Source organism: Cnephaeus nilssonii (genome assembly GCF_951640355.1).
Source record: "Cnephaeus nilssonii genome assembly, chromosome: 14".
NCBI lineage: Eukaryota > Metazoa > Chordata > Mammalia > Chiroptera > Vespertilionidae > Cnephaeus > Cnephaeus nilssonii.
Genome location: NC_137085.1, coordinates 37,697,108 through 37,719,363, shown reverse-complemented (window position 1 = coordinate 37,719,363; position 22,256 = coordinate 37,697,108). Strand labels below are relative to the sequence as shown.

Here is a 22,256-nt window from a genome sequence, read left to right as displayed (position 1 = left end):
CTGGCGTTGAGCCCACAGCATTTTCATTTGATCATCTGCAATGTAGAGCTTTCATCTACTTTGAGCTTTAAGCACTCTGCATCTGCTCCATGTAAAATGAACAAACAAGGGTTGAGGTAAATCCTGACCTCATAAAACTGTCTCCCTTATTTCAGTAACTCCTTAACTTGTATTATTTCTACAGGCTGACTCAGTTTTGAAGGCATTCTGAGCAAACTGATGGAAAATGGATGTTTTCTAATACTGCTAAGCTTCTTTGACTAGTTATTTGTACTGATTCTTTATTCACTCGTAACTCCATCTTATCCTTCTTAAAACTATTAGGAAATCAGAAAGCAACCTAAAAAACTTATTTTTATTCAACTAGATTTTAATTGATAAACACTTAAAAATTTAACTTCTAAAATATCTTATCATTTCTTTAATTCAGTATATATATATGTCTGTGTGTGTGTGTGTATATATATATATATATATATATATATATACACACACACACACACACACACACACACACACACACACACACACACACAGACACACACACACTAGAGGCCCGGTGCATGAAATTCATGCATGGGGGTGGGGGGTGTCCCTCAGCCCAGCCTGCACCCTCTCCAATCTGGGACCCCTTGAGGGATGTCTGACAGCCCAATCCAGTGAGATTGGGCCTAAACAGGCGGTTGGACATCCCTGTCACAATCCAGGACTGCTGGCTCCCAACTGCCCTCCCCTGCAGGCCTAGTCCCCCCTCAACTGCCCTCCCCTGCAGGCCTGGCCCCCCCCAACTGCTCTCCCTTGCAGGCCTGCCCCCCCCAGCTTCCCTCTCCTGCAGTCCTGGTCCTTCCCAACTGCCCTCCCCTGCTGACTTGGTCTCCCCCAACTGCCCTCCTCTGCTGGCCTGGTAACCCCTAACTGCCCTCCCCTGCAGGCCTGGTCCCCCCTAACTGCCCTCCCCTGCAGGCCTGGTCCCCCCCCCCCCAACTGCCCTCCCCTGCAGGCCTGGGTACCCCCCCCCCCAACTGTCCTCCACTGCAGGCCTGGTCCCCCACAACTGCTCTCCCCTGCAGGCCTGCCCCCCCCCCAACTGCCCTCCACTACAGGCCTGGTCCCCCCCCAACTGCCCTTCCCTGCAGTCCTGGTTTCCCTGCAACTGCCCTCCCCTGCTGACCTGGTCTCCCCCAACTGCCCTCCTCTGCCAGCCCGGTCACCCCTAACTGCCCTCCCTGCTTGCCTTATCGCCCACAACTGCCCTCCCCTACAGGCCTGGTGCCCTCCAACTGCCCTCCCCTGCAGGCCTGGGTCCCCCCCAACTGCCCTCCCTTGCTGGCCTGGTCTCCCCCAACTGCCCTCCTCTGCCGACCTGGTCACCCGCAACTGCCCTCTTCTGCTGGCCTGGTCACCCCTAACTTCCCATAACTGCCCTCCCCTGCAGGCCATCTTATGTCCACATGGGGGCGGCCATCTTGTGTCTTGGTGTGACAGTCAATTTGCATATTACTCTTTTATTAGATAGGATATATATGTTCATAGAAAAACAATAAGAAAATAAGTAAAATGAAAAAAACACACAAAACTGCCCTTAATCCAACCATTTAGAGAATCCCTGCCAGTTTCACATTAATATTCCAGACATTTTTGTAAGCATCAATAATAAATACCTGTGTTACATTTCTTAAAAATTAGATGCATGTTATCAATGTTATTTTGAAATAATTTCTTTACATTAATATATAATGAACTTTTTATCTAATATTAATTATGCATCCATATTATCATTTTAGTATTTAAATAGTATTTTATTTTTTATATATACTCTGGTTTCTAACCAATCTCCTACTACTGAATAATTTAGGTGTTTTCAATTATTCACAGCTATATACAATGCTGTGATGGACTATCCTCTATATATCTTTGAGATATATAGCCAATTAAACTATTAGCATAAATTCCTTTAAGTAGAATTGCTAGATTAAAGGTTTTTAAAAATTACCATAGGATTGGCAAATTGTACCAATATATCCTCCTAGCAGCAGCATATAAGAATATATATTTCTCTACATCCATCTTTATTTTATTATTTTTTAATCCTCACCTGAGGATATTTTTTTCATTGATTTTTAGAGAGAGTGGAAGTGAGAGAGGGAGGGAGGAAGGAAGGGGGGAGAAACAACAATGTGAGAGAGACACATTGACTGGTTGCCTCCTGCACGGAGCCCCAACTAGGGCAAGAGATTGAACCTGCAACCCAGGTACAATAATTGATCAAGCAGACAAGAAATTAGTAAGGCTATAAAAGACTTGAGTAACTCAATTAACAAGTTTGTCTAATACACATAATGTAGAACCTTGCACCCAAAAATATGAAATCACAATTTCAAGCACACGTGGAACATTTATAAAGACTAACCACATACAAAGACATAAACAATTTTCTAAATGATATATGGTGAGGTACACCATGTTATGTTTATGGATGGTAAAACTCAATACTGTGAAGATGAAAAAGTAACCTCAAATTTAGCTACATATTTACTAAAATTCCAATCAAATTTGTTGTTTGGAATTTGATAAGCTGAACTTAAAATTCAAATAGAAGAGTAAAGGACTAAGAGTAGTGAACAAAATTCTAAATAACAAGGTAGATCAATTTGATGCACTAGATATCAAGATGATTATACAACTAGTGATTTGATAACTTTTATATTGCTATAGGAGTAGTAAATAAGTCAACCAAATAGCCCTGAGAAACTCCCATGCGTGTAATAAAACCTGACACACATCACGTGTGTCATTAATATCAGTGGAAAGGAGAACGTTCAGAAGAACTAACAGAATAAAAAATGTATTTGCTTAAAAGTGTAAGAAGCCTAAAAAAATAATCAAGAAAGATCAGACCAGAACCTTGGAAAGGACAAATGTAGAGAAGTGAGCCTATATTTGGGGCCACTCTCTCCACAGAGATATTTGCTGATTCTGGAGGTGGCAGCTGAGGAGCTTAGGGGTTAGGGCCCTAGTGAACCATCACTGCTTTGCACTATGGCTATGCACTAGGAGTGAGGGTATGCCCAAGTAAGCAAGCACATGCAGGGACTACAGCTCAGCTCTTAGCCAACAGAAGGGCTAACATGAAAAAGACTGACAATGCCAACGTTTGGCAAAGATGGGAAGTGACAGAAACTTTCAGACATTGCTGGTGGGAGTATAAATTAGTTCTTTGACTTTGGAAAATACTTTCGCCCCACCTACTAAAGGTGAAGATATATATTCCTTATGTGCCCGTGATTCTACTCCTAGGCATATATCCAATCGGAAGTACACTTATGTGTGCCAAGAGACATTTACCTGATATTCACAACAGCATCATTTGTGATATCCCCACACTGGAAACATACCAAGAGTCCACACACAGGAGAATGGACTCAGAAGCTGTGGTATTTTCATGCAATCCACTACTACATGGCAATGTAAATAAGTGGATTATGTAGAATCTAGAATGTATATACCTTACAAACATAATGTTGAGTAAAATAAACAAGACATAAAAGTTTATGTAAGTTTAAAATAGCATACTGTCTAGAAAATTCTAAAAACACACTATTTAATTCCTTTTGTATAAAAGGGAAACACAAGTGAAAACTAGACCAGGGGTCCTCAAACTTTATAAACAGGGGCCAGTTCACTGTCCCTCAGACCGTTGGAGGGCCGGACTATAGTTTAAAAAAAACTATCAACAAATTCCTATGTACACTGCACATACCTTATTTTGAATTAAAAAAAAAAAAACAAAACGGCAAAAACACCCGCATGTGGCCTGCGGGCCGTAGTTTGAGGACGTCTGAACTAGACTATAGTGTTCAAGGATGCATATTTAAGTATTCAAATGAAAAACCAAAGCAAAGAAGTGATCACCTTTAAGGACAGTGGCTACCTGCTGCGGCAGGGGCACCAGCAGGGTGTCAGTGGTCTTGGCAATGTTCTGTTTTGACAGGTTGTTGGACACACAGACATTTTGTGATGTCAGTGTGCTGCACATTTTTATGTAAATGTATATATTTCATAATTTAAGAGGTTGAAAAACCATCAGTGAAGATGAATGATGAATTTACTATTCAACAGATGGTACTGGGAGAACTAAACAGAAATATGGCAAAAAATATTAAATCCTTACTTCCCATCATACACAAAAATCAAATACAGGTGCATAAAAGCCTATGAAAAGCCTATAGAAAGGCTTGTAACTTTTAATAAAAAATAAAGGATATATCTTCATATTCTTGGGGAAAGGAAAAAAATTCTTGAAGAAAATACAATAATACAACTAATAAAAAAATGCCACTCAATGAAAGGTAATTTCTATATGTATAACCAGCAAACAATAATCACCAGAATATGATTAAAATTGTGTCTATATCCCTTAAAAAAAACAAAAAAAACTCTGTTTGGGGTTGGCGTAAGGGGGAGAATGGGCAAGGCTAAAAAAGGTAATCTGCATTAAAAACGTGATTGGCTGAGAAGTATGTGAAACACAGTAAGGCTTATTCACAAGATGGAATTAAATGGTGGTCTAAATAAATGAGTTAGAGCCCTGTGTAGCAACTGGGGAAAAAATCTCAAAAGCAATGCTGAGAAATGTATCATGGAAGGTTACATAAGGTCTTTAATTATATCTGTGTCACTTTCTTTCTGTGAAAATAAAGATTTAAAGCAAATAAGTCAAAATTTTAAGTTCTCCATAATTTTATACTTTTTTGTTTCACTGAAATTGTTTATAAAAACAGAAGTAGCCCGGCTGGCGTGACTTAGTGGTTGAGCGTCGACTTGTGAACGAGGAGGTCACGGTTCGATTGCCAGTCAGGGCACATACCTGGGTTGTGGGCTCGATCCCCAGTGTGGGGCATTCAGGAGGCAGCCAATCAGTGATTCTTTCTCATCACTGATGTTTCTCTCTCTCTCTCCCTCTCTCTTCCTCTGTGAAATCAATAATGAAATATATTAAAAAAAACAAACACAGAAGTAAACAAAATCCACTTCCCTAGCTATTCTCAGTTTTATTCTTACATCAGGTGGTGTGTTTAGGCCACACAGTATTGGCCCACCACAAAAACTGATATTATGGCACCAACTTACACTGAGGGAAGCTTAAACAGCCCTTATGAATTCTAATACTTGGTTTCCTGGAGGAATACTATCATGGATATAATTTTGTGTCATGGATATAATTTTTAACAGCATCTCTTAATGAAGTTGCAGGGGTCATTCAGGCTCAGTACCAGGAGAAGCTGACTTTTTAAAAAAACACAGTGAATCTTGTAACAGAGCATGATTACCTCCTTTTATTGGATGCTAAGAGACACTGACTAAATTTTGGACTACCACAGGAAAGATACCTGGTTGTGTTACTTGTGTTTCACTCCAACCCTTACTGTCCTTTCATCCATCCAGCCGTGACCTCTTGGTTCATGGGTCAACACTCAATCACTGAGCCACACCAGCCAAGCTATAATTCATCTTTTAAAAAAAGTACTGCACAGATTATATTAATATGGGTTCAATGTAAAGTCTTTAAAAGATTTCCAATACACATCCACACAAAAAGTGTCCATGTGTGTGCCTGTTTCCCCACCCTCTTACCAGCACTAAGGTCTCCAGTTCAGACTCATAAATGGAGATCAGAAAACTTCCTTCTAGCTTCCTTCAATGCAAAAAAGAAATTGAGAAAGAGAGAAAAGGGCAAGAAAAGGAGTTTCAAACAGGAACTAGTGGCTAAATGAGCAAAGGAATGAGGAAATGGAAAAGGGGTTACATATAGAAAAGTAGGGCGTCTTTCAGGAATATCTTTGCTAATCAGGCCATGAATCCGAGACAAGTATACCAAAGGCTGAGAAGCAAGATGTAGTTTCTGATTTCATAATCTGATTAAGAGTCAATAAAAAGGAGGGTTAGAATCAGTCTAATTGAGACTGGAGAGTTTAACCTAAGCTTTTACTTTTAACGACACTTAAAAGTTTCCTTTAGCCATTTCCTTTGAAGTTCAAATTTCTTTTACTCCTCAATTTTTAGTGAGTTTTCCCTTCAAAGCTGAATTTTATGTGAAAAAATAAATTCCCAGAGCTCACTTGGAGTTTTTAGAGCAGAACAAAGTACATGTTTCACACGTTTAAAGAAAATGTTCAAACTTTGGCTACAGCTGAATGACTTCAAAAAGGCTTCATTTTAAAACCAAAGTAGAGGCAAAATATCCAAGGGAAATGCATAATTTAGACTACTTGTTTTAAGATAGTTCAAAATCCGATGAGCAATACAGGAACTCTGAGTTCCCGGTGAAGTCTACTGTGACCTGTGAGAATAATAATAAGAGTTTAGGGGCAGAGGAGAGGTATCTCAACCCCTTCTTCAAAGGGCAGGATTTTCATTCTACTTCCATGCTCCTGGCCACATCAATAGCTCCTCTCGCTTTTCCTCTGAGTTTGTCTCTAATTTCTGGAAGAGGCTGGGAAAGAGGGGAGAGAAAGCTGGCCTGGAATAGCAGGGAAGAGCCCTGGGGACCTTGACCATGGTTCTTCATCTCTCCATGTTGCATCCCTAACACACACCAGCAAGCCTGGCTCTAACTTCACACGGAGGTCAGTGGGTGAGGTTCAAGTAAGTGATGGGTTTAAGCATGTTTTGAACAGGTATAAAGTGCTTAAGATATTATAAATATCTATTCTCTTCTTTTACTATTTTTTTTTAATATACTGAGCAATTCCAAGAATCAGGTTTGAAGGATAAGTGGTTATGAGAACCAATACTCAGGAATCCATCATGGTTAAAGGGGGGCCTCGGGTATGAGAAATTCTCTTGATGGTTTCATAAAACTAAAACATAGCCGGTCATGACAATTTCAAAAGGGTTAACAGAAATTAGAAGCACACATTTAAAAAAAGAAGTGGAAGAGAAAAAAGTCTAAGTCTTTGAGATTCTATAAAGTGGTTGGTCTCTAAGGCAGACCCTGGGCCAATGTCTAAGGAAGCATCTTTGTATTAGTGCTCAGATATTCATGTAACAAAAATCCAGAAAAATAAAGACTAAAAGACAGAGTTTGGATACACACTGATAAACTGAAATATGTTATGCGGATGCCTTATTGTGTGCTCTGAAATAATATGTGCATGAAAGATTACAGCGAAATAGTTGGCTTCATGCTGATGTGTTATCACAGGGAAAATCAGACAGCAAAGGGAATATGCAAATCAACAGAGCTCTACAACCCTGGTTATTCTCGCCCACTATTTGATAATGTATTTCCTTCTTTGGAAAGAGAAAAATAACAACAGAAATGCATTCCCCAAAGTCTAGAAAGGCTGAGAATTCAGACAGACAAAAGCAGATCTACAGAAATTTTAAAGATTAGTACAAGATTTTTTAGAAATATTAAAAACAAAAGCAATAGTCTAGAATACTTCCCATAGTAGCCTTGGTGGGTGGGTGGTCTGCAATGTGATTTTCCCCACTTCCCCAGGATAGAAAAGGAGGCTGTTAGTATCCATTCACACGTTTTTCTCACAAATATATACCAAGGAGGTATAATAAAGTCTGCTTTGGATTAAAGTGATGAACTTCGGATTTCAAAACCAAGAACAGAATTTTGGGGAGGACTTATTTCAATTTTGTCTTACCAAAAGCATACAATTTAAGGAAAGCAGAATTCCATAGTTCCAAATTTCCTTAATGATTTAAGAAAGTAGAGAGGCAATGACATTTTCTTATAGTACAACTGAAAAAAAAAAAATATATATAATGTGACTACATCCTGATATTGAAAGTACTTTGACAGTGTTTTCTAATTACCAACAGTGTCAACAGTGATGATTACAACTAACATGGATGAAGTAATGAAAAAGCAGTATTTTTCTTACTATGCTTAATTTATCTGCAATAATACCATTAGGCTTGACCTGAGGTCTGAAAAATGAACAGCATAAAAATTATTTTTATCTCTATCCTGGCCGGTGTGGCTCCATGTATGGAGCACCCATACACCAAAAGTTGGTGGGTTCAATTCCCGGTCAGGGCACAAACCTAGGTTGCCGGTTTTATGCAGTTGGAGGGCATGCAGAAGGCAACTAATCAATGTTTCTTTCTCACATCTCTCACTCTCTCTCTCTCAAATCATTTTTTATAAAGACTTTTATCTCATAGAATTACAAGTGAGACTTTAAAAATATTCCCAAGAGATTAGGGTGTCCTAATGAAAAACTAATAATTTATTTTTTAATTTGTAGAATAATACATCACCATAGGAATCAAAGAAACTGTAGAAATATTTTTAGATGTACATAGTGCCTATACATTGAATGGTAAGTTATTGTGGAAATGTAATTATGATATCTGATAACCAAAACAATGTCATTTTATTCTGATTAATATGTAAAAGTATATACTATTTTATACAAAAACCTGGTCTCCACTAGCAACGTCGAGTGAAAAACTGAATAAATGATTTGTCATGTTCAGATAATTGAAGAAGTGGATTAACTAGAATTAGCTGATGAGCTGTCCAAGAAATTTATTTTCTAGTTTGTAAATTTTAAAGTGGTAAATTGATCAGCATAAAATCACAACATTAATTTCTTTATAGATACAAAGCATTTATCTCATATACTAGAGGCCTGGTGCATGAAATTCGTGCATGGGGTGTGTGTCCCTCAGCCCAGTCTGCACCCTCTCCAATCTGGGACCAGGCAGTTGGACATCCCTCTCACAATCCAGGACTGCTGGCTCCCAACTGTTCACCTGCCTGCCTTCCTGATTGCTCCTAACCGCTTCTGCCTGCCAGCCTGAACACTCCCTAACCACTCCCCTGCCAGCCTGATTGATGCCTAACTGCTCCCCTGCCAGCCTGATTGCCCCTAACTGCCCTCCCCTGCAGGCATGGTCACCCCTAACTGCTCTTCCCTGCAGGCCTGGTCACCCCCAACTGCTCTCCCCTGTAGGCCTGGGTCCCCCCAACTTCCCTTCCTTGCAGGCCTGGTCGCCCCAACTTCCCTCCTCTGCCGGCCTGGTCACCCCTAACTGCCCTCCCCTGCAGGCTTGATCGCCCCCACCTGCCCTTCCCTGCTGGCCTGATCGCCCACAACTGCCCTCCCCTTGCCGGCCTGATCCCTCCCAACTGCCCTCCCCTGCTGGCCATCTTGTGTCCACATGGGGGCAGCCATCTTTGACCACATGTGGGCAGCCATCTTGTGGGGTTGGAGTGACAGTCAATTTGCATATTACTCTTTTATTAGATAGGATAGAGGCCTGCTGCATGGGTGGGGGCCAGCTGGTTTGCCCTGAAGGGTATCCTGGATCAGGGTGGGGGTTCCCTTGGGGCATGGGGCAGCCTGGGCGAGGGGCCTATGGTGGTTTGCAGGCCGGCCATGCCCCCCGGCGACCCAAGCGGAGGCCCTGGTATCTGGGATTTATTTATCTTCTATAATTGAAACTTTGTAGCCTTGAGCGGAGGCCTGGGCCGGCCAGGGTGTGCAGGAAGCTTGGCTTCCTCCATTGCTGGGGAAACCCAAGCCTCCTGTTCACTCCGTGGCTGCAGCCATCTTGGTTGGGTTAATTTGCATACTTGCTCCTGACTGGCTGGTGGGCATGGCTTGTGGGTGTAGCGGAGGTACAGTCAATTTGCATATTACTCTTTTATTAGATAGGATAATGTGTATTGAAGAACAAAATTTTCCTCTAGCTATTATGTAAATAAGTGACATACTAAGAAATAAAATAATGTATGTTTCTTACATCTTAGAAAAGCATTATCTCATTTATGAGGTCTTTTAGGGCAAAGTTGCCTTTTTTTTTTCTTCATTTTGGTATCTCTTTAGATTCCCTGGGACCCAGCACATAGTAGACAAGCCCTCAAAATATTTTTTATCTTGATTCAACATTTAAAGACATCAGAAATGTTGTCATATGTCAGCTTCTGAAATATGCAGTATGTCCAAAATACTACAACCAGGAATTATGGAACAATAAACCAACACCAATATAGATAAAGATAGAAATGCATACAAGTAGTCATATCCCCCAACCCCCAATCTGCAGAAAACATGTTCCAAGGTGGATGCCTGAAACTCTGGATAGTACCAAACCCTTATACACTATGTTTTTTCCCTGTACACACATACTAAGATAAAATTTAATTTATAAATTAGGCATAGTAAGAAATTAACAATAACTAAAAATAAAATCATAACAATCCTATATAATAAAAGCCTAATAGGTAAATTGTCCCCTTAACTGGGAGTTCGACCAGGAGTTCGACCAGGGGCTGAGGCCAGTGGCAGCAGGTGGCTAGGGGAAGGAAGGCGCCCCTGGCCAGCAGCCTCAAGGGACCCTACCCATGCACAAATTTTGTGCACTGGGCCTCTAGTACTGTAACAAAAGTCATGAGAATGTGGACTTCCTTATTAAGTAGGAAACTTTCACCCTTTCACTTATAAAAAAGACTGTATTGCTTCTTTCTGGCATATATGAACTACCCGCATCACTCCTCTTGTGCTTTGGGGCCATTATTAAGTAAAACAGGGGTTACTTCAACAAAAACACTGCAATACTTTGACAGTCAGTCTGACAACTGAGGTGGCTGGCTACTAAGTGACTAAGGGGTGGGGAACATCTATAGCATGGGTATACTGGACAAAGGGGTGAGTCATGTCACGGGCGGGGACAGTGCAATATTTCATCAAGCCACTCAGAATGGTGCACAATTAATAACTTATAAATTGTTTACTGAGTTATTTCTGAATTTCCTATTTGATATCTTTGAATCACAACTAACTGCAAGTAACTAAAATCACAGAAAGCAAAACCTCGGATAGGGGGAGGGGTAGTGTTGTATAGAGATATCATAGCTAAAATTCTGATGGCAATTGATGAACTTAAATGTTGATAACATTTTCAGGCACTCTGCATTATAGCTACAGAAGGCAAATGTCTGATAAACTTCATTCTTAAAAATAAGTTTTGATTGATTCAAAGGCCCATATACTTACACCCAGGAAAGATTCTGAAATGCATGAATAGATAACTCTCAGCTCTATGTGAAATAATTGTTCATGAATTCTTTATCAATACATACAAAAGAAATGCTATGGAGGATTAGATGTGTCTATTAATGAAGATATTAGCACTTACAGAAAAATAAAATACTTAAAAGGACCAAGAAGCCAGGATTCTTGTATACCTAACAGATGTACAACATTAAAAGTATATTTTAATATGCCAGATATTATTTTAATCAGCTATTGGAGATATCTCACTTTCTTCTCTTTACTTGCTACTCTATTAGAAGTATATTTAATACTTACTATTGGTGTGTCAGTCTGCAGTCTTTGCCTCTAGCAGGGTGTATCAATGGCATCTTCTCCATTCCTCCAACACACACTCTGAATTCCAGCTCAAAGTCAGTTTTCTATGCCCTTTCATTATAATCTATACTCAACTCTGACTCATCATCAAACCCTTGATATACTCAAAATCCATATTTATACCTGTTAAATTTTCATGTAATGGGGAGGAACTTACATTACTGAATCATATATCTCCAGACAGGCACACCAAGGACACTTTTTCAATCACTCCCTGCTTAGACAGAATTATGAGACAAAATTATGCTATAAGAGCAGAAAGGCCACATCACCAAGACACCTCCTGGCTCCATAATGGACTGATTTAGAGGCCAGCTGCAAAGTCACTCACACTTGCCAAGAGGGGTTTTGAGCTTTGAGTACTCTTTGGGACCCACCCACCACACAAACAATGATTTAGACAAAATGAAAACAAAACCGAACAGGCTGACTCACTCCCACACTCCCGACTCCAGCCTGCAGGGAGAAGGCTACAATACGATCTGATGACTAGCCTAAGATTTCTGTGTTATTTTCATTTTCAGAGCCTCTGCATAGTGTGAAAAGTATAAAATTGCATCTAATTAGAGCTGAACACACAGACCTGCTCATATATCAGACAAAAGAGCTTACCTTTCTGAGTGTACCATGTACCATTTTATTTTTAAAATCCCCAGTCAATAGTAAAGAAAGCAATGAAGTCAGTTTACTCCATATCCCACACCTAACATCCTATCATTTATTTGTGTCAAATAATAAAATGACCACCCACTGCCTGTGCACGGGCACTCACCTCATTGTCGGATTCCACGAGAACTTGATCATATTCACTAAGCGCTACTAGAAACATGATAGAGGTGACATTTTCAAAGCAGTGTATCCATTTTCTTCTCTCTGACCTTTGGCCCCCTACATCGACCATTCTGCAAGGTTAACAATATTCATATTAATAGCATATAAAGAAAAAAATCAATATAAAATAGCCTTACTTACAAACTTAGGAAAAATACTCTTTAAAGAGAATAATCATCCAAGTCAATTCAATTAATACTTATTGACATCTACTAATTTTTTGTTACCTAACAACCAAAATCAAGGCATTCTGGGTAATAAATCAATGTGGTTAGCAGAATGTTACCAGATGTGTATGAAAATTATAACTTTGTAAAAAATAATCCTGTGCCAAGCCAAGCAAAATGGTTTTATTTAATCAAGCTATGGAGTATATAAAATAAGTTTTATTTGTATTAAGCTCTAATGGCAAATACTGACTTCAGTTTATCTTCCTATAAAATGAGAATGAAGATCCTCATATATTTCTCAAAGATGCTAAAAGTAATTGCAAATACATTGAGAAGATGGAAGATGCTATACAATTCAATATACCGTATTTTCCGGCATATAAGACAACTGGGCGTATAGAAGATTTTCCTGGGTTAAAAAGTCGTCTTATATGTCAGAAAATATGGTAGGTTGTGTGTGATGCTTTAGCTAAATCCAAACACAACTCCCCTGATCCTTTATCAGTAAGGTAAGCATTTGGGGCTTTTTTCCCTTCCAATATTAGCAATAATTTGGGACAGGTCCAGTCATATTGGGTAACAGTGTGATTAGCCTTATGCATAAAAGAACTTTGATAACTTGCCATAAAATATGCTACAAGAGGCCATCATTTAAACTATTTCAAGGATTTGTTTTTAACACTTCAATTTTGTGCTGAGTTACTGCTCAGAAACCAGCATTATTAATTTGAGTGACTATCCTATCTAATAAAGAGGGAATATGCAAAGTAACCATCATGTCGTCACAAAGATGGCGGCACCCAGTCTCCTCAGCCCCGCCGGAGTCCCCCAGTCCCAGGGGAGGACAGGAGGGAAGGGGCGTGCATGCCTGCCACCGGAGTCTCCCAGTCCTTTTACAGAAAATGGGTTGCCTCAAAAGTTGGTTAAGCTTCTTAGGACAAATAGCATTCAAACTCTTTGAAAAGGGAATTCCAATATTTATAAAAGTTTGGACTAGACAATTCAAGGTTATTTCCACTACAACTTTCTATGATTTTATGATATTAACATTCTGAATTCACATAGTACCAGCTGTATTATATGTAAGCAGATATTATTTAAAGGAATGGCCATTATTATTAAAACAACTCATAAAACCACAGTTTGTATGTCAAGGACATTCTGTGTGATTTTCCTAATGGCTGGAGTTCATGCCCCTAAGCCGGCAGTCGGACATCCCCCGAGGGGTCCCAGATTGGGAGAGGGTGCAGGCCGGGCTGAGGGACTGCCCCCCTTGCTTGAATTTCATGCACCGGGCCTCTAGTGTGTATATATGAAAATACCTAGAAGCTCTTGGCACTGAATCCAAGTTTATTCAAACTATTGTTCCATATTTCAACAAAAATGTTCACAGGATAAAATACTTTCAGAGAATGAGAGGTTTAGGTAAAAAAAGTTTGAGAGTATGGCTCTGTAAGCATTTGTTGAAGATTGCAGTTGTTCCTGGTGTTAAGAAATCAAGGCTCTTCCAGTGACTGCTTCTAAAAGTTCTTTAAGGAAAAAAAAAAAATGGAAAAAATAAATAAAAGTTCTTTAAGGACTAATGTTTGACGAACTAACTGACTTTGTTCAACCATCAGCAAACCAAGATTTCATTGATTTCCTGATAATTTAATCTGAAATGAGAAACCTGCCCACATATCTTTCCTCTGCTTCCTCTTTCAGGGACACATGGTTTCATTTTGTGGATCCAATGATAATAATTGGTATAAAGGTGATACTGTTTTAAAACATACATATGATTTCAATATTTATAGCGTTCACCAAGTGTACTCAAAGCGTAACAGTTCAGACGTGGGTTGTATGGACTCAGTTACTACCTGAAAATGACACTTTGTAAGTCAAAGGGGTATTCGATGATCCCTGTGGTGGGGACTCGAACTCTAAGCACATCTTGTTGCGTAGGCAGGTAGGCAGGGTCGGCAACACGGTCCAAGTCATTAAGATAGCTAGAGGAGGGAAGACACAACGAGAACGTCAGTGACACCTTCACACCACACCTGCCTATGGAAAGACAAGGACAAAAATGAATCATAAGAGCGAAGTGGAGAGTAGAAAGAAAGATCTGAGAAAGTGGTAGAGAATTAGGGAACTCAAAAGATTAAACTCAACCTTCCATTGGTCAGAGCAAGATTACCTCTCTAGGGATTAACTGGTTCACTGTATTGCTCATTGCTTCTCTTACAATCAATTAGAACTCACACAAGAGTAAAGGCGGAGAAGAAAATAAATCAAACGAGTCTCCTATCCTCTACTTGTTTAGCAGGCCTGGTGGGTAAAACAGGAGTTTAAAGCAAATAGTTTTTAAATTATGTATACAAATTATGTTTGTATAAATAAACAGATAAGAGTTACATATAAGGTCAGAATGCATTTTTATTTTATTTATTTATTTATTTTTGCCTTTTGCAGAACTTGAGAGCTTCTTCCTGGAATGTATTTCCTTGATGCCTTAAGAGAGCACACAAAATACCCTATCCAAACTTCTGTCCAAAGTCTAAATCATTCATGATTAAAGCAAAGCCACGAGGTTTCTAGTTATTGAGGTAACACTGTCTAAGGTCAGATATTCCCAGTGTTTAGGGTCACCAAACCTAACCTTTAAATTTATCAGCTTATATTTTTCTATTCCTTTTGGAGGAAAAAAAAAACCCACATATTTTTGAAATAATTTTAGACTCATAAGACATTGCAAAATTATTACAGAGAAATCCCTAACACCCTCCTCCAACTCTCCCCAATGATAAAAACTTAGTAACCATAATACATTATCAAAACTATGAAACTGACATTGATACAGTACTATTAGCTATACTCAGACCTTATTTAGATTTCACCAGTTTTACACACACACATATATTTGGGGGGACATATAGTTGCATGAAATTTTATCACATGTAGAGATTCGTGCAATCACCACCACAATCAGGACACAAAATTGTTCTGTTACCACAAAGAAACTGCCCTGTGCTCCCCATCCCAACCCTAAAGCCTGGCAACCTCTATGTTCTCCATCAGTATAATTTTGACATTTAGAAAATATTATGTTCCATTCACTTTTCATTCTCTCAAAGTGCAAAAATTAATTTCCAACCTTGAGAATGACATAATTTGATATCATTGATGACAAACAGGTAAACGTGACTGTTCTGTGTGGCATCTTCATGACTTCAAAGAGCCACAATATAGATATGGTTTCAGAACACAATTATAAAGTATAGACACAAAGAAATTAACTGTGAATAAGACTTAAAGAAAAGATGGAGCCCTTCATAGAACTGAAAGGGACTAGAGCTGCAATATCTTCATGCCCACAAGTAAGAGACAGTGAGATATGAGATGTATGACAGGGACTGTCTGGTGCAGAGCGTGTAATAGCTCAGCGAGCACAAACACTCCGTTGATCTGACCTAAGGTAAGGACGTTGTCCCATCCATCGTTATTCCTGCCTTAGTACCTAAAGAGTGCCTAGCAAATAGCACTTAATGAATATTTCTTATTTGGATAGATGGACGGGTTTCCTTTCAGCACTATTTAAATACCATTCATACTAATGGTGATTCCATATCAATGATATTATTAAATATGAAATTGGGTGTTGGAAAAAAAGCTATATTAAGTCTCTAAGATTCATGGAGTCATAAAATAGTGGAGTTAAGTCTTACTTTAACAAAGAAATAAAATCATCGCCTTTTTAGAGGTCCATCAATCCTTAAGACAAAAACGTGTCAGCCTAGGAATTCCTCCACCAAAGCAACTAATTAGTATTCTGGTGGCCTTATCCCAAAACATCAATTATTCTCTAGCTGGCAATTAGCTCTCTATTGACTGATCAGAACCAGCCTGGTATCTTTAATTATTAAAAAACTGGCTGGAGGACAAAAAGGGGGAGAGGCTGGAAGAACACGGGCATGAGAGGCAGGAAGGAAACATAAACATGTACTGGGCCCAAAGTTGGAGTCCGTCTCTTGGCACAGTCTTGGAATCGTCTGATGGGGTTAACAAACCCATGTTCTAAGAATTGTTCTGTATCTCATTCTATTGATAAACCAGCTTACCACATATTAATGCAAAACCAACTGGCTACTCTATGTAGATGGATTTTCCTGATTTATCAGCTCCTTGATTTGAAAAACTTGAAATGAATGTACATTTTGAAACCTACAAGATCAACATTTATTTAACTATATACAAAATTTTAATTTAGAGAAATCAGAGAACTTCTCATTTACATTGGCAAGCTTGCTCAGAAATATGCTGCCCAATAAACCATTTCTACTCACTTAACCCAATAAGCAGAGGTCAGAACAGAAGGTGGCTAATTCTTGCACACAAGGTGCTTTCGAGTTCCTGTGGTGAAGAAGAATTCTTGGCTCTCTGTTCTCAAAGATGAACCACTCCATGTTTAAACACATTATTTGCACAGAAGAATTTAAAGAACCAGCATGTGCAGTGGGAAAATACCTGCCACTCTGCACAGTAGGAACCCGGCTGGTCTCTCTCCAATTTAGAGGAGTGAACTGAGCTCCCTGAAAAACATGTTCAGGTAAGATAAAATTGGGGCATACACCTGTGATAGAAAAACCACTTACAAGGATGTAGAGGCTGCCCTAAAAATACTGTCAGTGGTGTCTCTCTGTGAACTGGGCATTACAGAGACATCAGCTGAATATCTAAAACATCTTGTTCTTGCAAGATTTTTATTTTTCCTCTTCACCTTTCTTATGCTCCTTTTCAATGCCAGTATAGTTCACAGAGAGTAACAACAGGATAACCACAATGAACTACTGAGTACTTGCTGCCTGCCAGGCTCTGTTCCATCTGTTCCTTGCCCAGATAGGAACACATTTTATGGCACAGAAATGGCCATTAACGATGTTCCATGCATTTCCGATTCACTTGAAAATAAACCGTAGTTCTTGCTTGATACTCTTTTTGCTTTGCCTAGTTGGGTGGTGGACAGAAAGGCTCACTTCACTTGTAGTAAAAAAGTTATTCTAGTTTAACTACCAAAATGGAAAGGAACTATATCAAGGCCTGCTAGTTGCAACACACATTATCTAGAACCCAAACCAAACCAAACCCAAACATCCCAAAACAAGGCAAGAAAAACAAAACAAAACAACAAACCCTCCCACCAAAATAAACATACTATTTTCTCCTAGGGGAAGGTCTGGGCAGCTCAGAGGCTGCACCAGGACTGAAGACATGTTGCAGATAATTTGTGAAGCAGGTTAAGCCTGTAGGCAACAAAGACCAGCATTTTCACTGCCAAGGAGAGCTTCTGCCTGTGTAAGTCCCAGCCCCTGTGCCCCGCCCTCTGGCTTACAGAACATGGAGAGAGGGACCCCAGCACTCTATGCATTTTACGTTTGCGTAGGGGAAAAGGCCACTCTATTCCCTTACAAATGGAGGTCTGCCATGATAAAACCAGAGTATCCTCATTTGTTGATTCTGGTCACCTTGTGAGAAAAGGCAATGGAATAATCTCTTAACCGAATTGTGCTTTCCATGGAAGCATCTCCTATTCTGAGGGAAAACTGTTGGTGAATATTGGGTGCATGGGTTCCCACTGGATTATTCCATTCACTTAACCTTTTACAAAGAAACACCAAGGTCTGAGCAAATTTATAGTGTAGAGTAAATTCAGAAAGATAATTGTAGCTATAATTTGTTTTGTAGAAATGATTTTGAGTGGCTGCTGAGGTCATTCTCAGGGTGTCGCTATGGTGACAGGCACAAGGTACATTTCCAAGGCAATGTATGTTTAACGAGGGGCTGGCCGCAGCACCTGCCTGCTATCAGGGAGAGAAAGCTCCCGTGGAACACATGAGGCTTCTTTAACTGTCAATGAGACAGGACATGTTTAGGGCTGTGCTAAAAAATGGGAGGTGTCATTTATTAAACTCACTCTAACCTACTCATGGGGATTTCATGACTTGCCATTGCTTTGAGACACTAATACTAGATAACTTCATAATTGATTAAGAAAAAAAAAAAACACAACAAAAAACTTGCCCTAGCTGGCTTGGCTCAGTAGATAGAGCGGCAGCCTCGATTCTGGTCAAGGGCACATGCCTGGGTTGAGGGCTTGATCCCCAGTAGGGGGCGTGCAGGAGGCAGCCAATCAATGATTCTCTCTCATCATTGATGTTTCTCTCTCCCTCTCCCTTCCTCTCTAAAATCAATAAAAATATATTTAAAAAAAACAACAACTCAACATTTTTCTACATTTGGCCCAGTTAGGACTCACACACTGTGGAGTCAGGGACCATGACCCACTATCCATGGCTGGTCACCAACACTTAGCCGGGCCTGGAACACAGCAAGTGTTCAACCCGTGACCCAAATTAAAACTATTTTATGAAAAATGCTGTAGTCTTTAGAAAGGTGGTTATACCTTTCAGAAGAAAACAAGGGGGGGTGGGTGTGTCAGCTACCCATCTTTGTGTACTAACCTCTCTGGGCTGTTGTTGGCCTCTATTACGTAAGAACTGAATTCTGAATTAAACGGCCTCTGATGAATGTAAAGACAACACAAAAAGGAAAAGCAGCCTTTGCTTAACTTCATTTACTAGATCTGCTTCCTGTCCAGCTTCAGGTCCTGTCCACAAAATGATATCATTTGTATGTCTCTTTTATGCCTCTTAGCATCAAACTTTCAGGCCTTAGAATTCACTCTAATTCAGGCCAAATGGAGGGAGGGGTGGCACCTTATTAACAGACAATTCTGACACAATCTCTTTCATGAAAGAAATAGGTTTCTGATGGTTTCCAGTGAAAAGCAAAGCAACAAAGAGACTCGTGCAGTAAAATTTCAACAGTTCCTTTCCTACCACGAGAAAAATACAGGGTCATCTGGAATTCAACATCATATTTTGACCACGACATTGTGGTAGGTGCTAAGGGTATAAAGATTCCCAGCATGTGATCCCAACCTGTAAAAGGTTACCAGCTTATGGGAAGAAAAAGGGTTTAATGAAGAGGAGAAATGGTGGAGTTTATGGGGATGAAATGAACACTTGTAAATTTTGGAAAGTCATTTTCTGAGAACCTGTTTGAACTATCTCTAATCTTTGGTGATTATCCACAAAACATTGTTCTGTAGCATGACAGATTTGCATGAAAGACAAAGAAATCAAGCACGTGCATTTATAATAACACCTTGTAACTGCTAAGTTCTCTATATATTTAAATTCAAAATCATCTCTGGCTAACGAAAAAAATAAAAAATTCAGAAATGGGGTATAATTCATTCCTTTAAGTGATTAAAAATATATGAGAAGAGCTTAAACATCACTAAAACAATATTCTGAAATCAAATTAAACATGGCATTTTCTCTCTGGAATATTTTTAAAAAGATATGCCAATTGTTCTTTAGTTTTGATAATAGTTTGTCAATAACATGTTTGAATTAACCTTCAAATTAACTTATAATCTTCAAATTAACTTATACTCCAATTTCACATGCAATGAGAACTTGTTTTTTAAAATTTAAGTTAAAATAAAAACCCCACATATAACTAGAAGGGTAATTGAAATCTGAACCAAAAATAACATAGACATTAAAGAGTGTGTTTTTTTTTTTTAATGAAGGCAACATGAATAAAATGTAGAGATAATTTGGCAAGTAATCTATATCACATTACAGTTAGGGTTGAAAAAATAATAATGTAAGTTACAGACATGCAACCTTCAGCAATTATACCAAAAGGGGGAAAGTACCTATAGGTGATAAGTGGAAAAAGAAATCTCTGACATTTTATCAATCCAACCATAGTAAGATAATGAAAACAGCATCTCGGGGCATTCATGTAGCATGCTATGGGGTATATGTTGGGTTCTTCAACTCCTATCAAAATATTTTTAACAGATTTGCAGTTCAAGTCAGACATTAAGATGAATTTCTGGCACTGAAAATGACTCTGGTAGAACTGCACATTTTTAATTATTGAAAAGAAGGTTAGAAAAACTAGGTCAACTTCATTAAAAAAAATTAAGAAGACCTCATTGTAACAGGAACAGTCCAGGGGGATTTGAAAGCTAGATCATGCTATGAGATCTTATCTGACACTGTCAAAAGCAGAGGAAGCTAAGGAGAAACCAGAAACACATGGTTATTGAACAGTTGCTATGTGACCACAGGATTCAAAGGGGAAAAAAATAAAAAGAAATTTTCAAAGTGAACTTAAAAAAGATAGGACTTAAAGTAATAGTTCTGCAAAACTGCCATCCTGAGGGAAGAGTCAAGTACTGGTTTTGGTACTAAGTCTCTCCCTCATCTGGCAGATCCCACGGCTGACATGAGCCTGCCTGGTAACCTGGTTATCACACAAACACTTCCATCTCCCGAAGAGCTCATTCTGTGGAGGGCAAATCAACTTTCCTTTTTAACACCTGGCACACCATGACGAGCGTTCAAGGAGGATTAGCATTTAATACAGGTATTTTGTTCATAAGAGGTTGTTAGTTTTCAATACAAAATTTCAGGATTAAAACAAAGATTACCCAATGGTAACAGGTAGGTGACAATCCCACAGTTCATGAAAACTACACAAGGAGAATATTCTGTGGCATAAAAGAGAAGTCTAAGAGATCAGGCATTTCAATTTTCCTTTGCCAAAAAACTAAGCTAATCCAGAGATTTTTAAAAAATATATATTTTTTTATTGATTTCAGAGAGGAGAGGGAGAGAGAGAGAGACAGAAACATCAACCGGACCATGCCTGGTCCATACATAGGTTGACACTCAATCAATGAGCCACACTGGCCAGGCCAGAAAAATTCAGAGTTTAAGAACTAAATTAAACCCATAAGAAGATCCTATCACTACATTTGGTAAATAGTTTCAGTATCTTCTGACTCTTATATATGGACTAGAGGCCCGATGCACAAAATTCGTGCAAGAGTAGGCCTTTCTTCCCCCGGCTGCCAGCACTGGCTTCCCTCTGGCACCTGGGACCCAGGCTTCCCTTGCAGCCCTGGCTTCGTCTGGAAGGTCGTCCAGAAGGATGCCCGGTCTAATTAGCATATTATGCTTTTATTATTATAGATAATTGATCCAAATGTCTAAAAGAGACTAGTGTCAAACGGGGAGTGAGCTAAACAACTAAGTGTCAGGTGGATGTCAGGGCCAGGCCTGAGTCACAGAGACAGATTTTTAGGTCTATTACTCAAGCAAATAAATTGGCCTTGTAACTGAAAAAACAAACAAACAAAAAAACACAACATTGAGAGAGAGAGCAAGATAGACAGATGGATGGATGGATGGTTGAAGGATGAATAGATAAATAGACAGATAAGGGAAAAGAAAAGCCTTTTTCAATTTGCCTATTTGACTCTGTTAATTTATTCATCTTTTATATGATAACTTTCAAAGCTGTTGAATAATTTTGACACTATTTTTATATTTCTAAAACATCAAAAACAACACCAGAGACTGCTTTTTATTCTAGTCTGCCTGTCTTGAAATGCAATGGCAGTATTTAATTCAGTCACTTTACACATATTTATTGAAAATCTGTTATAAGTTAAATTCTAATGCACTGTGTGTGTTGGGGGTTAGCACAGAAAGTTGGTACAAAATACTTAAATATATGTATGTATATATTCTTTGCCTTTGGGGCATCAGGCTACCTGGGAAGCAAAGATAGCACAGATGAATCAATTAAGAAATAAGTGCCAAACTGTAGGCTGCTAACCATGAATGCAATGAGGAGAGATGATTATGAACTGTAGTTACCAGAGAACAGTGTAGAGAAGAAGTGGGAATGAGTTACACCATGCAGACAAGAAGAGAGGAGAAAGATGAGAAAA

The 22,256-nt window shown here is 39.1% G+C and overlaps 1 protein-coding gene across 1 annotated transcript in view; it reads right to left on the bottom strand.

Moving 5' to 3' along the window:
* Nucleotides 1-22,256, bottom strand: part of LOC307110799 (guanine nucleotide-binding protein G(q) subunit alpha) — a 266,990-nt gene that overhangs the window by 47,899 nt on the left and 196,835 nt on the right. Inside the window, exons 4-5 of the mRNA XM_079790176.1 lie at nucleotides 14,260-14,388; nucleotides 12,172-12,301 (exon numbers count right to left, since the gene is read on the bottom strand). Of these exons, the coding sequence (XP_079646302.1) occupies nucleotides 12,172-12,301; nucleotides 14,260-14,388 (259 nt within the window). The remainder of the gene's footprint in view (nucleotides 1-12,171; nucleotides 12,302-14,259; nucleotides 14,389-22,256) is intronic.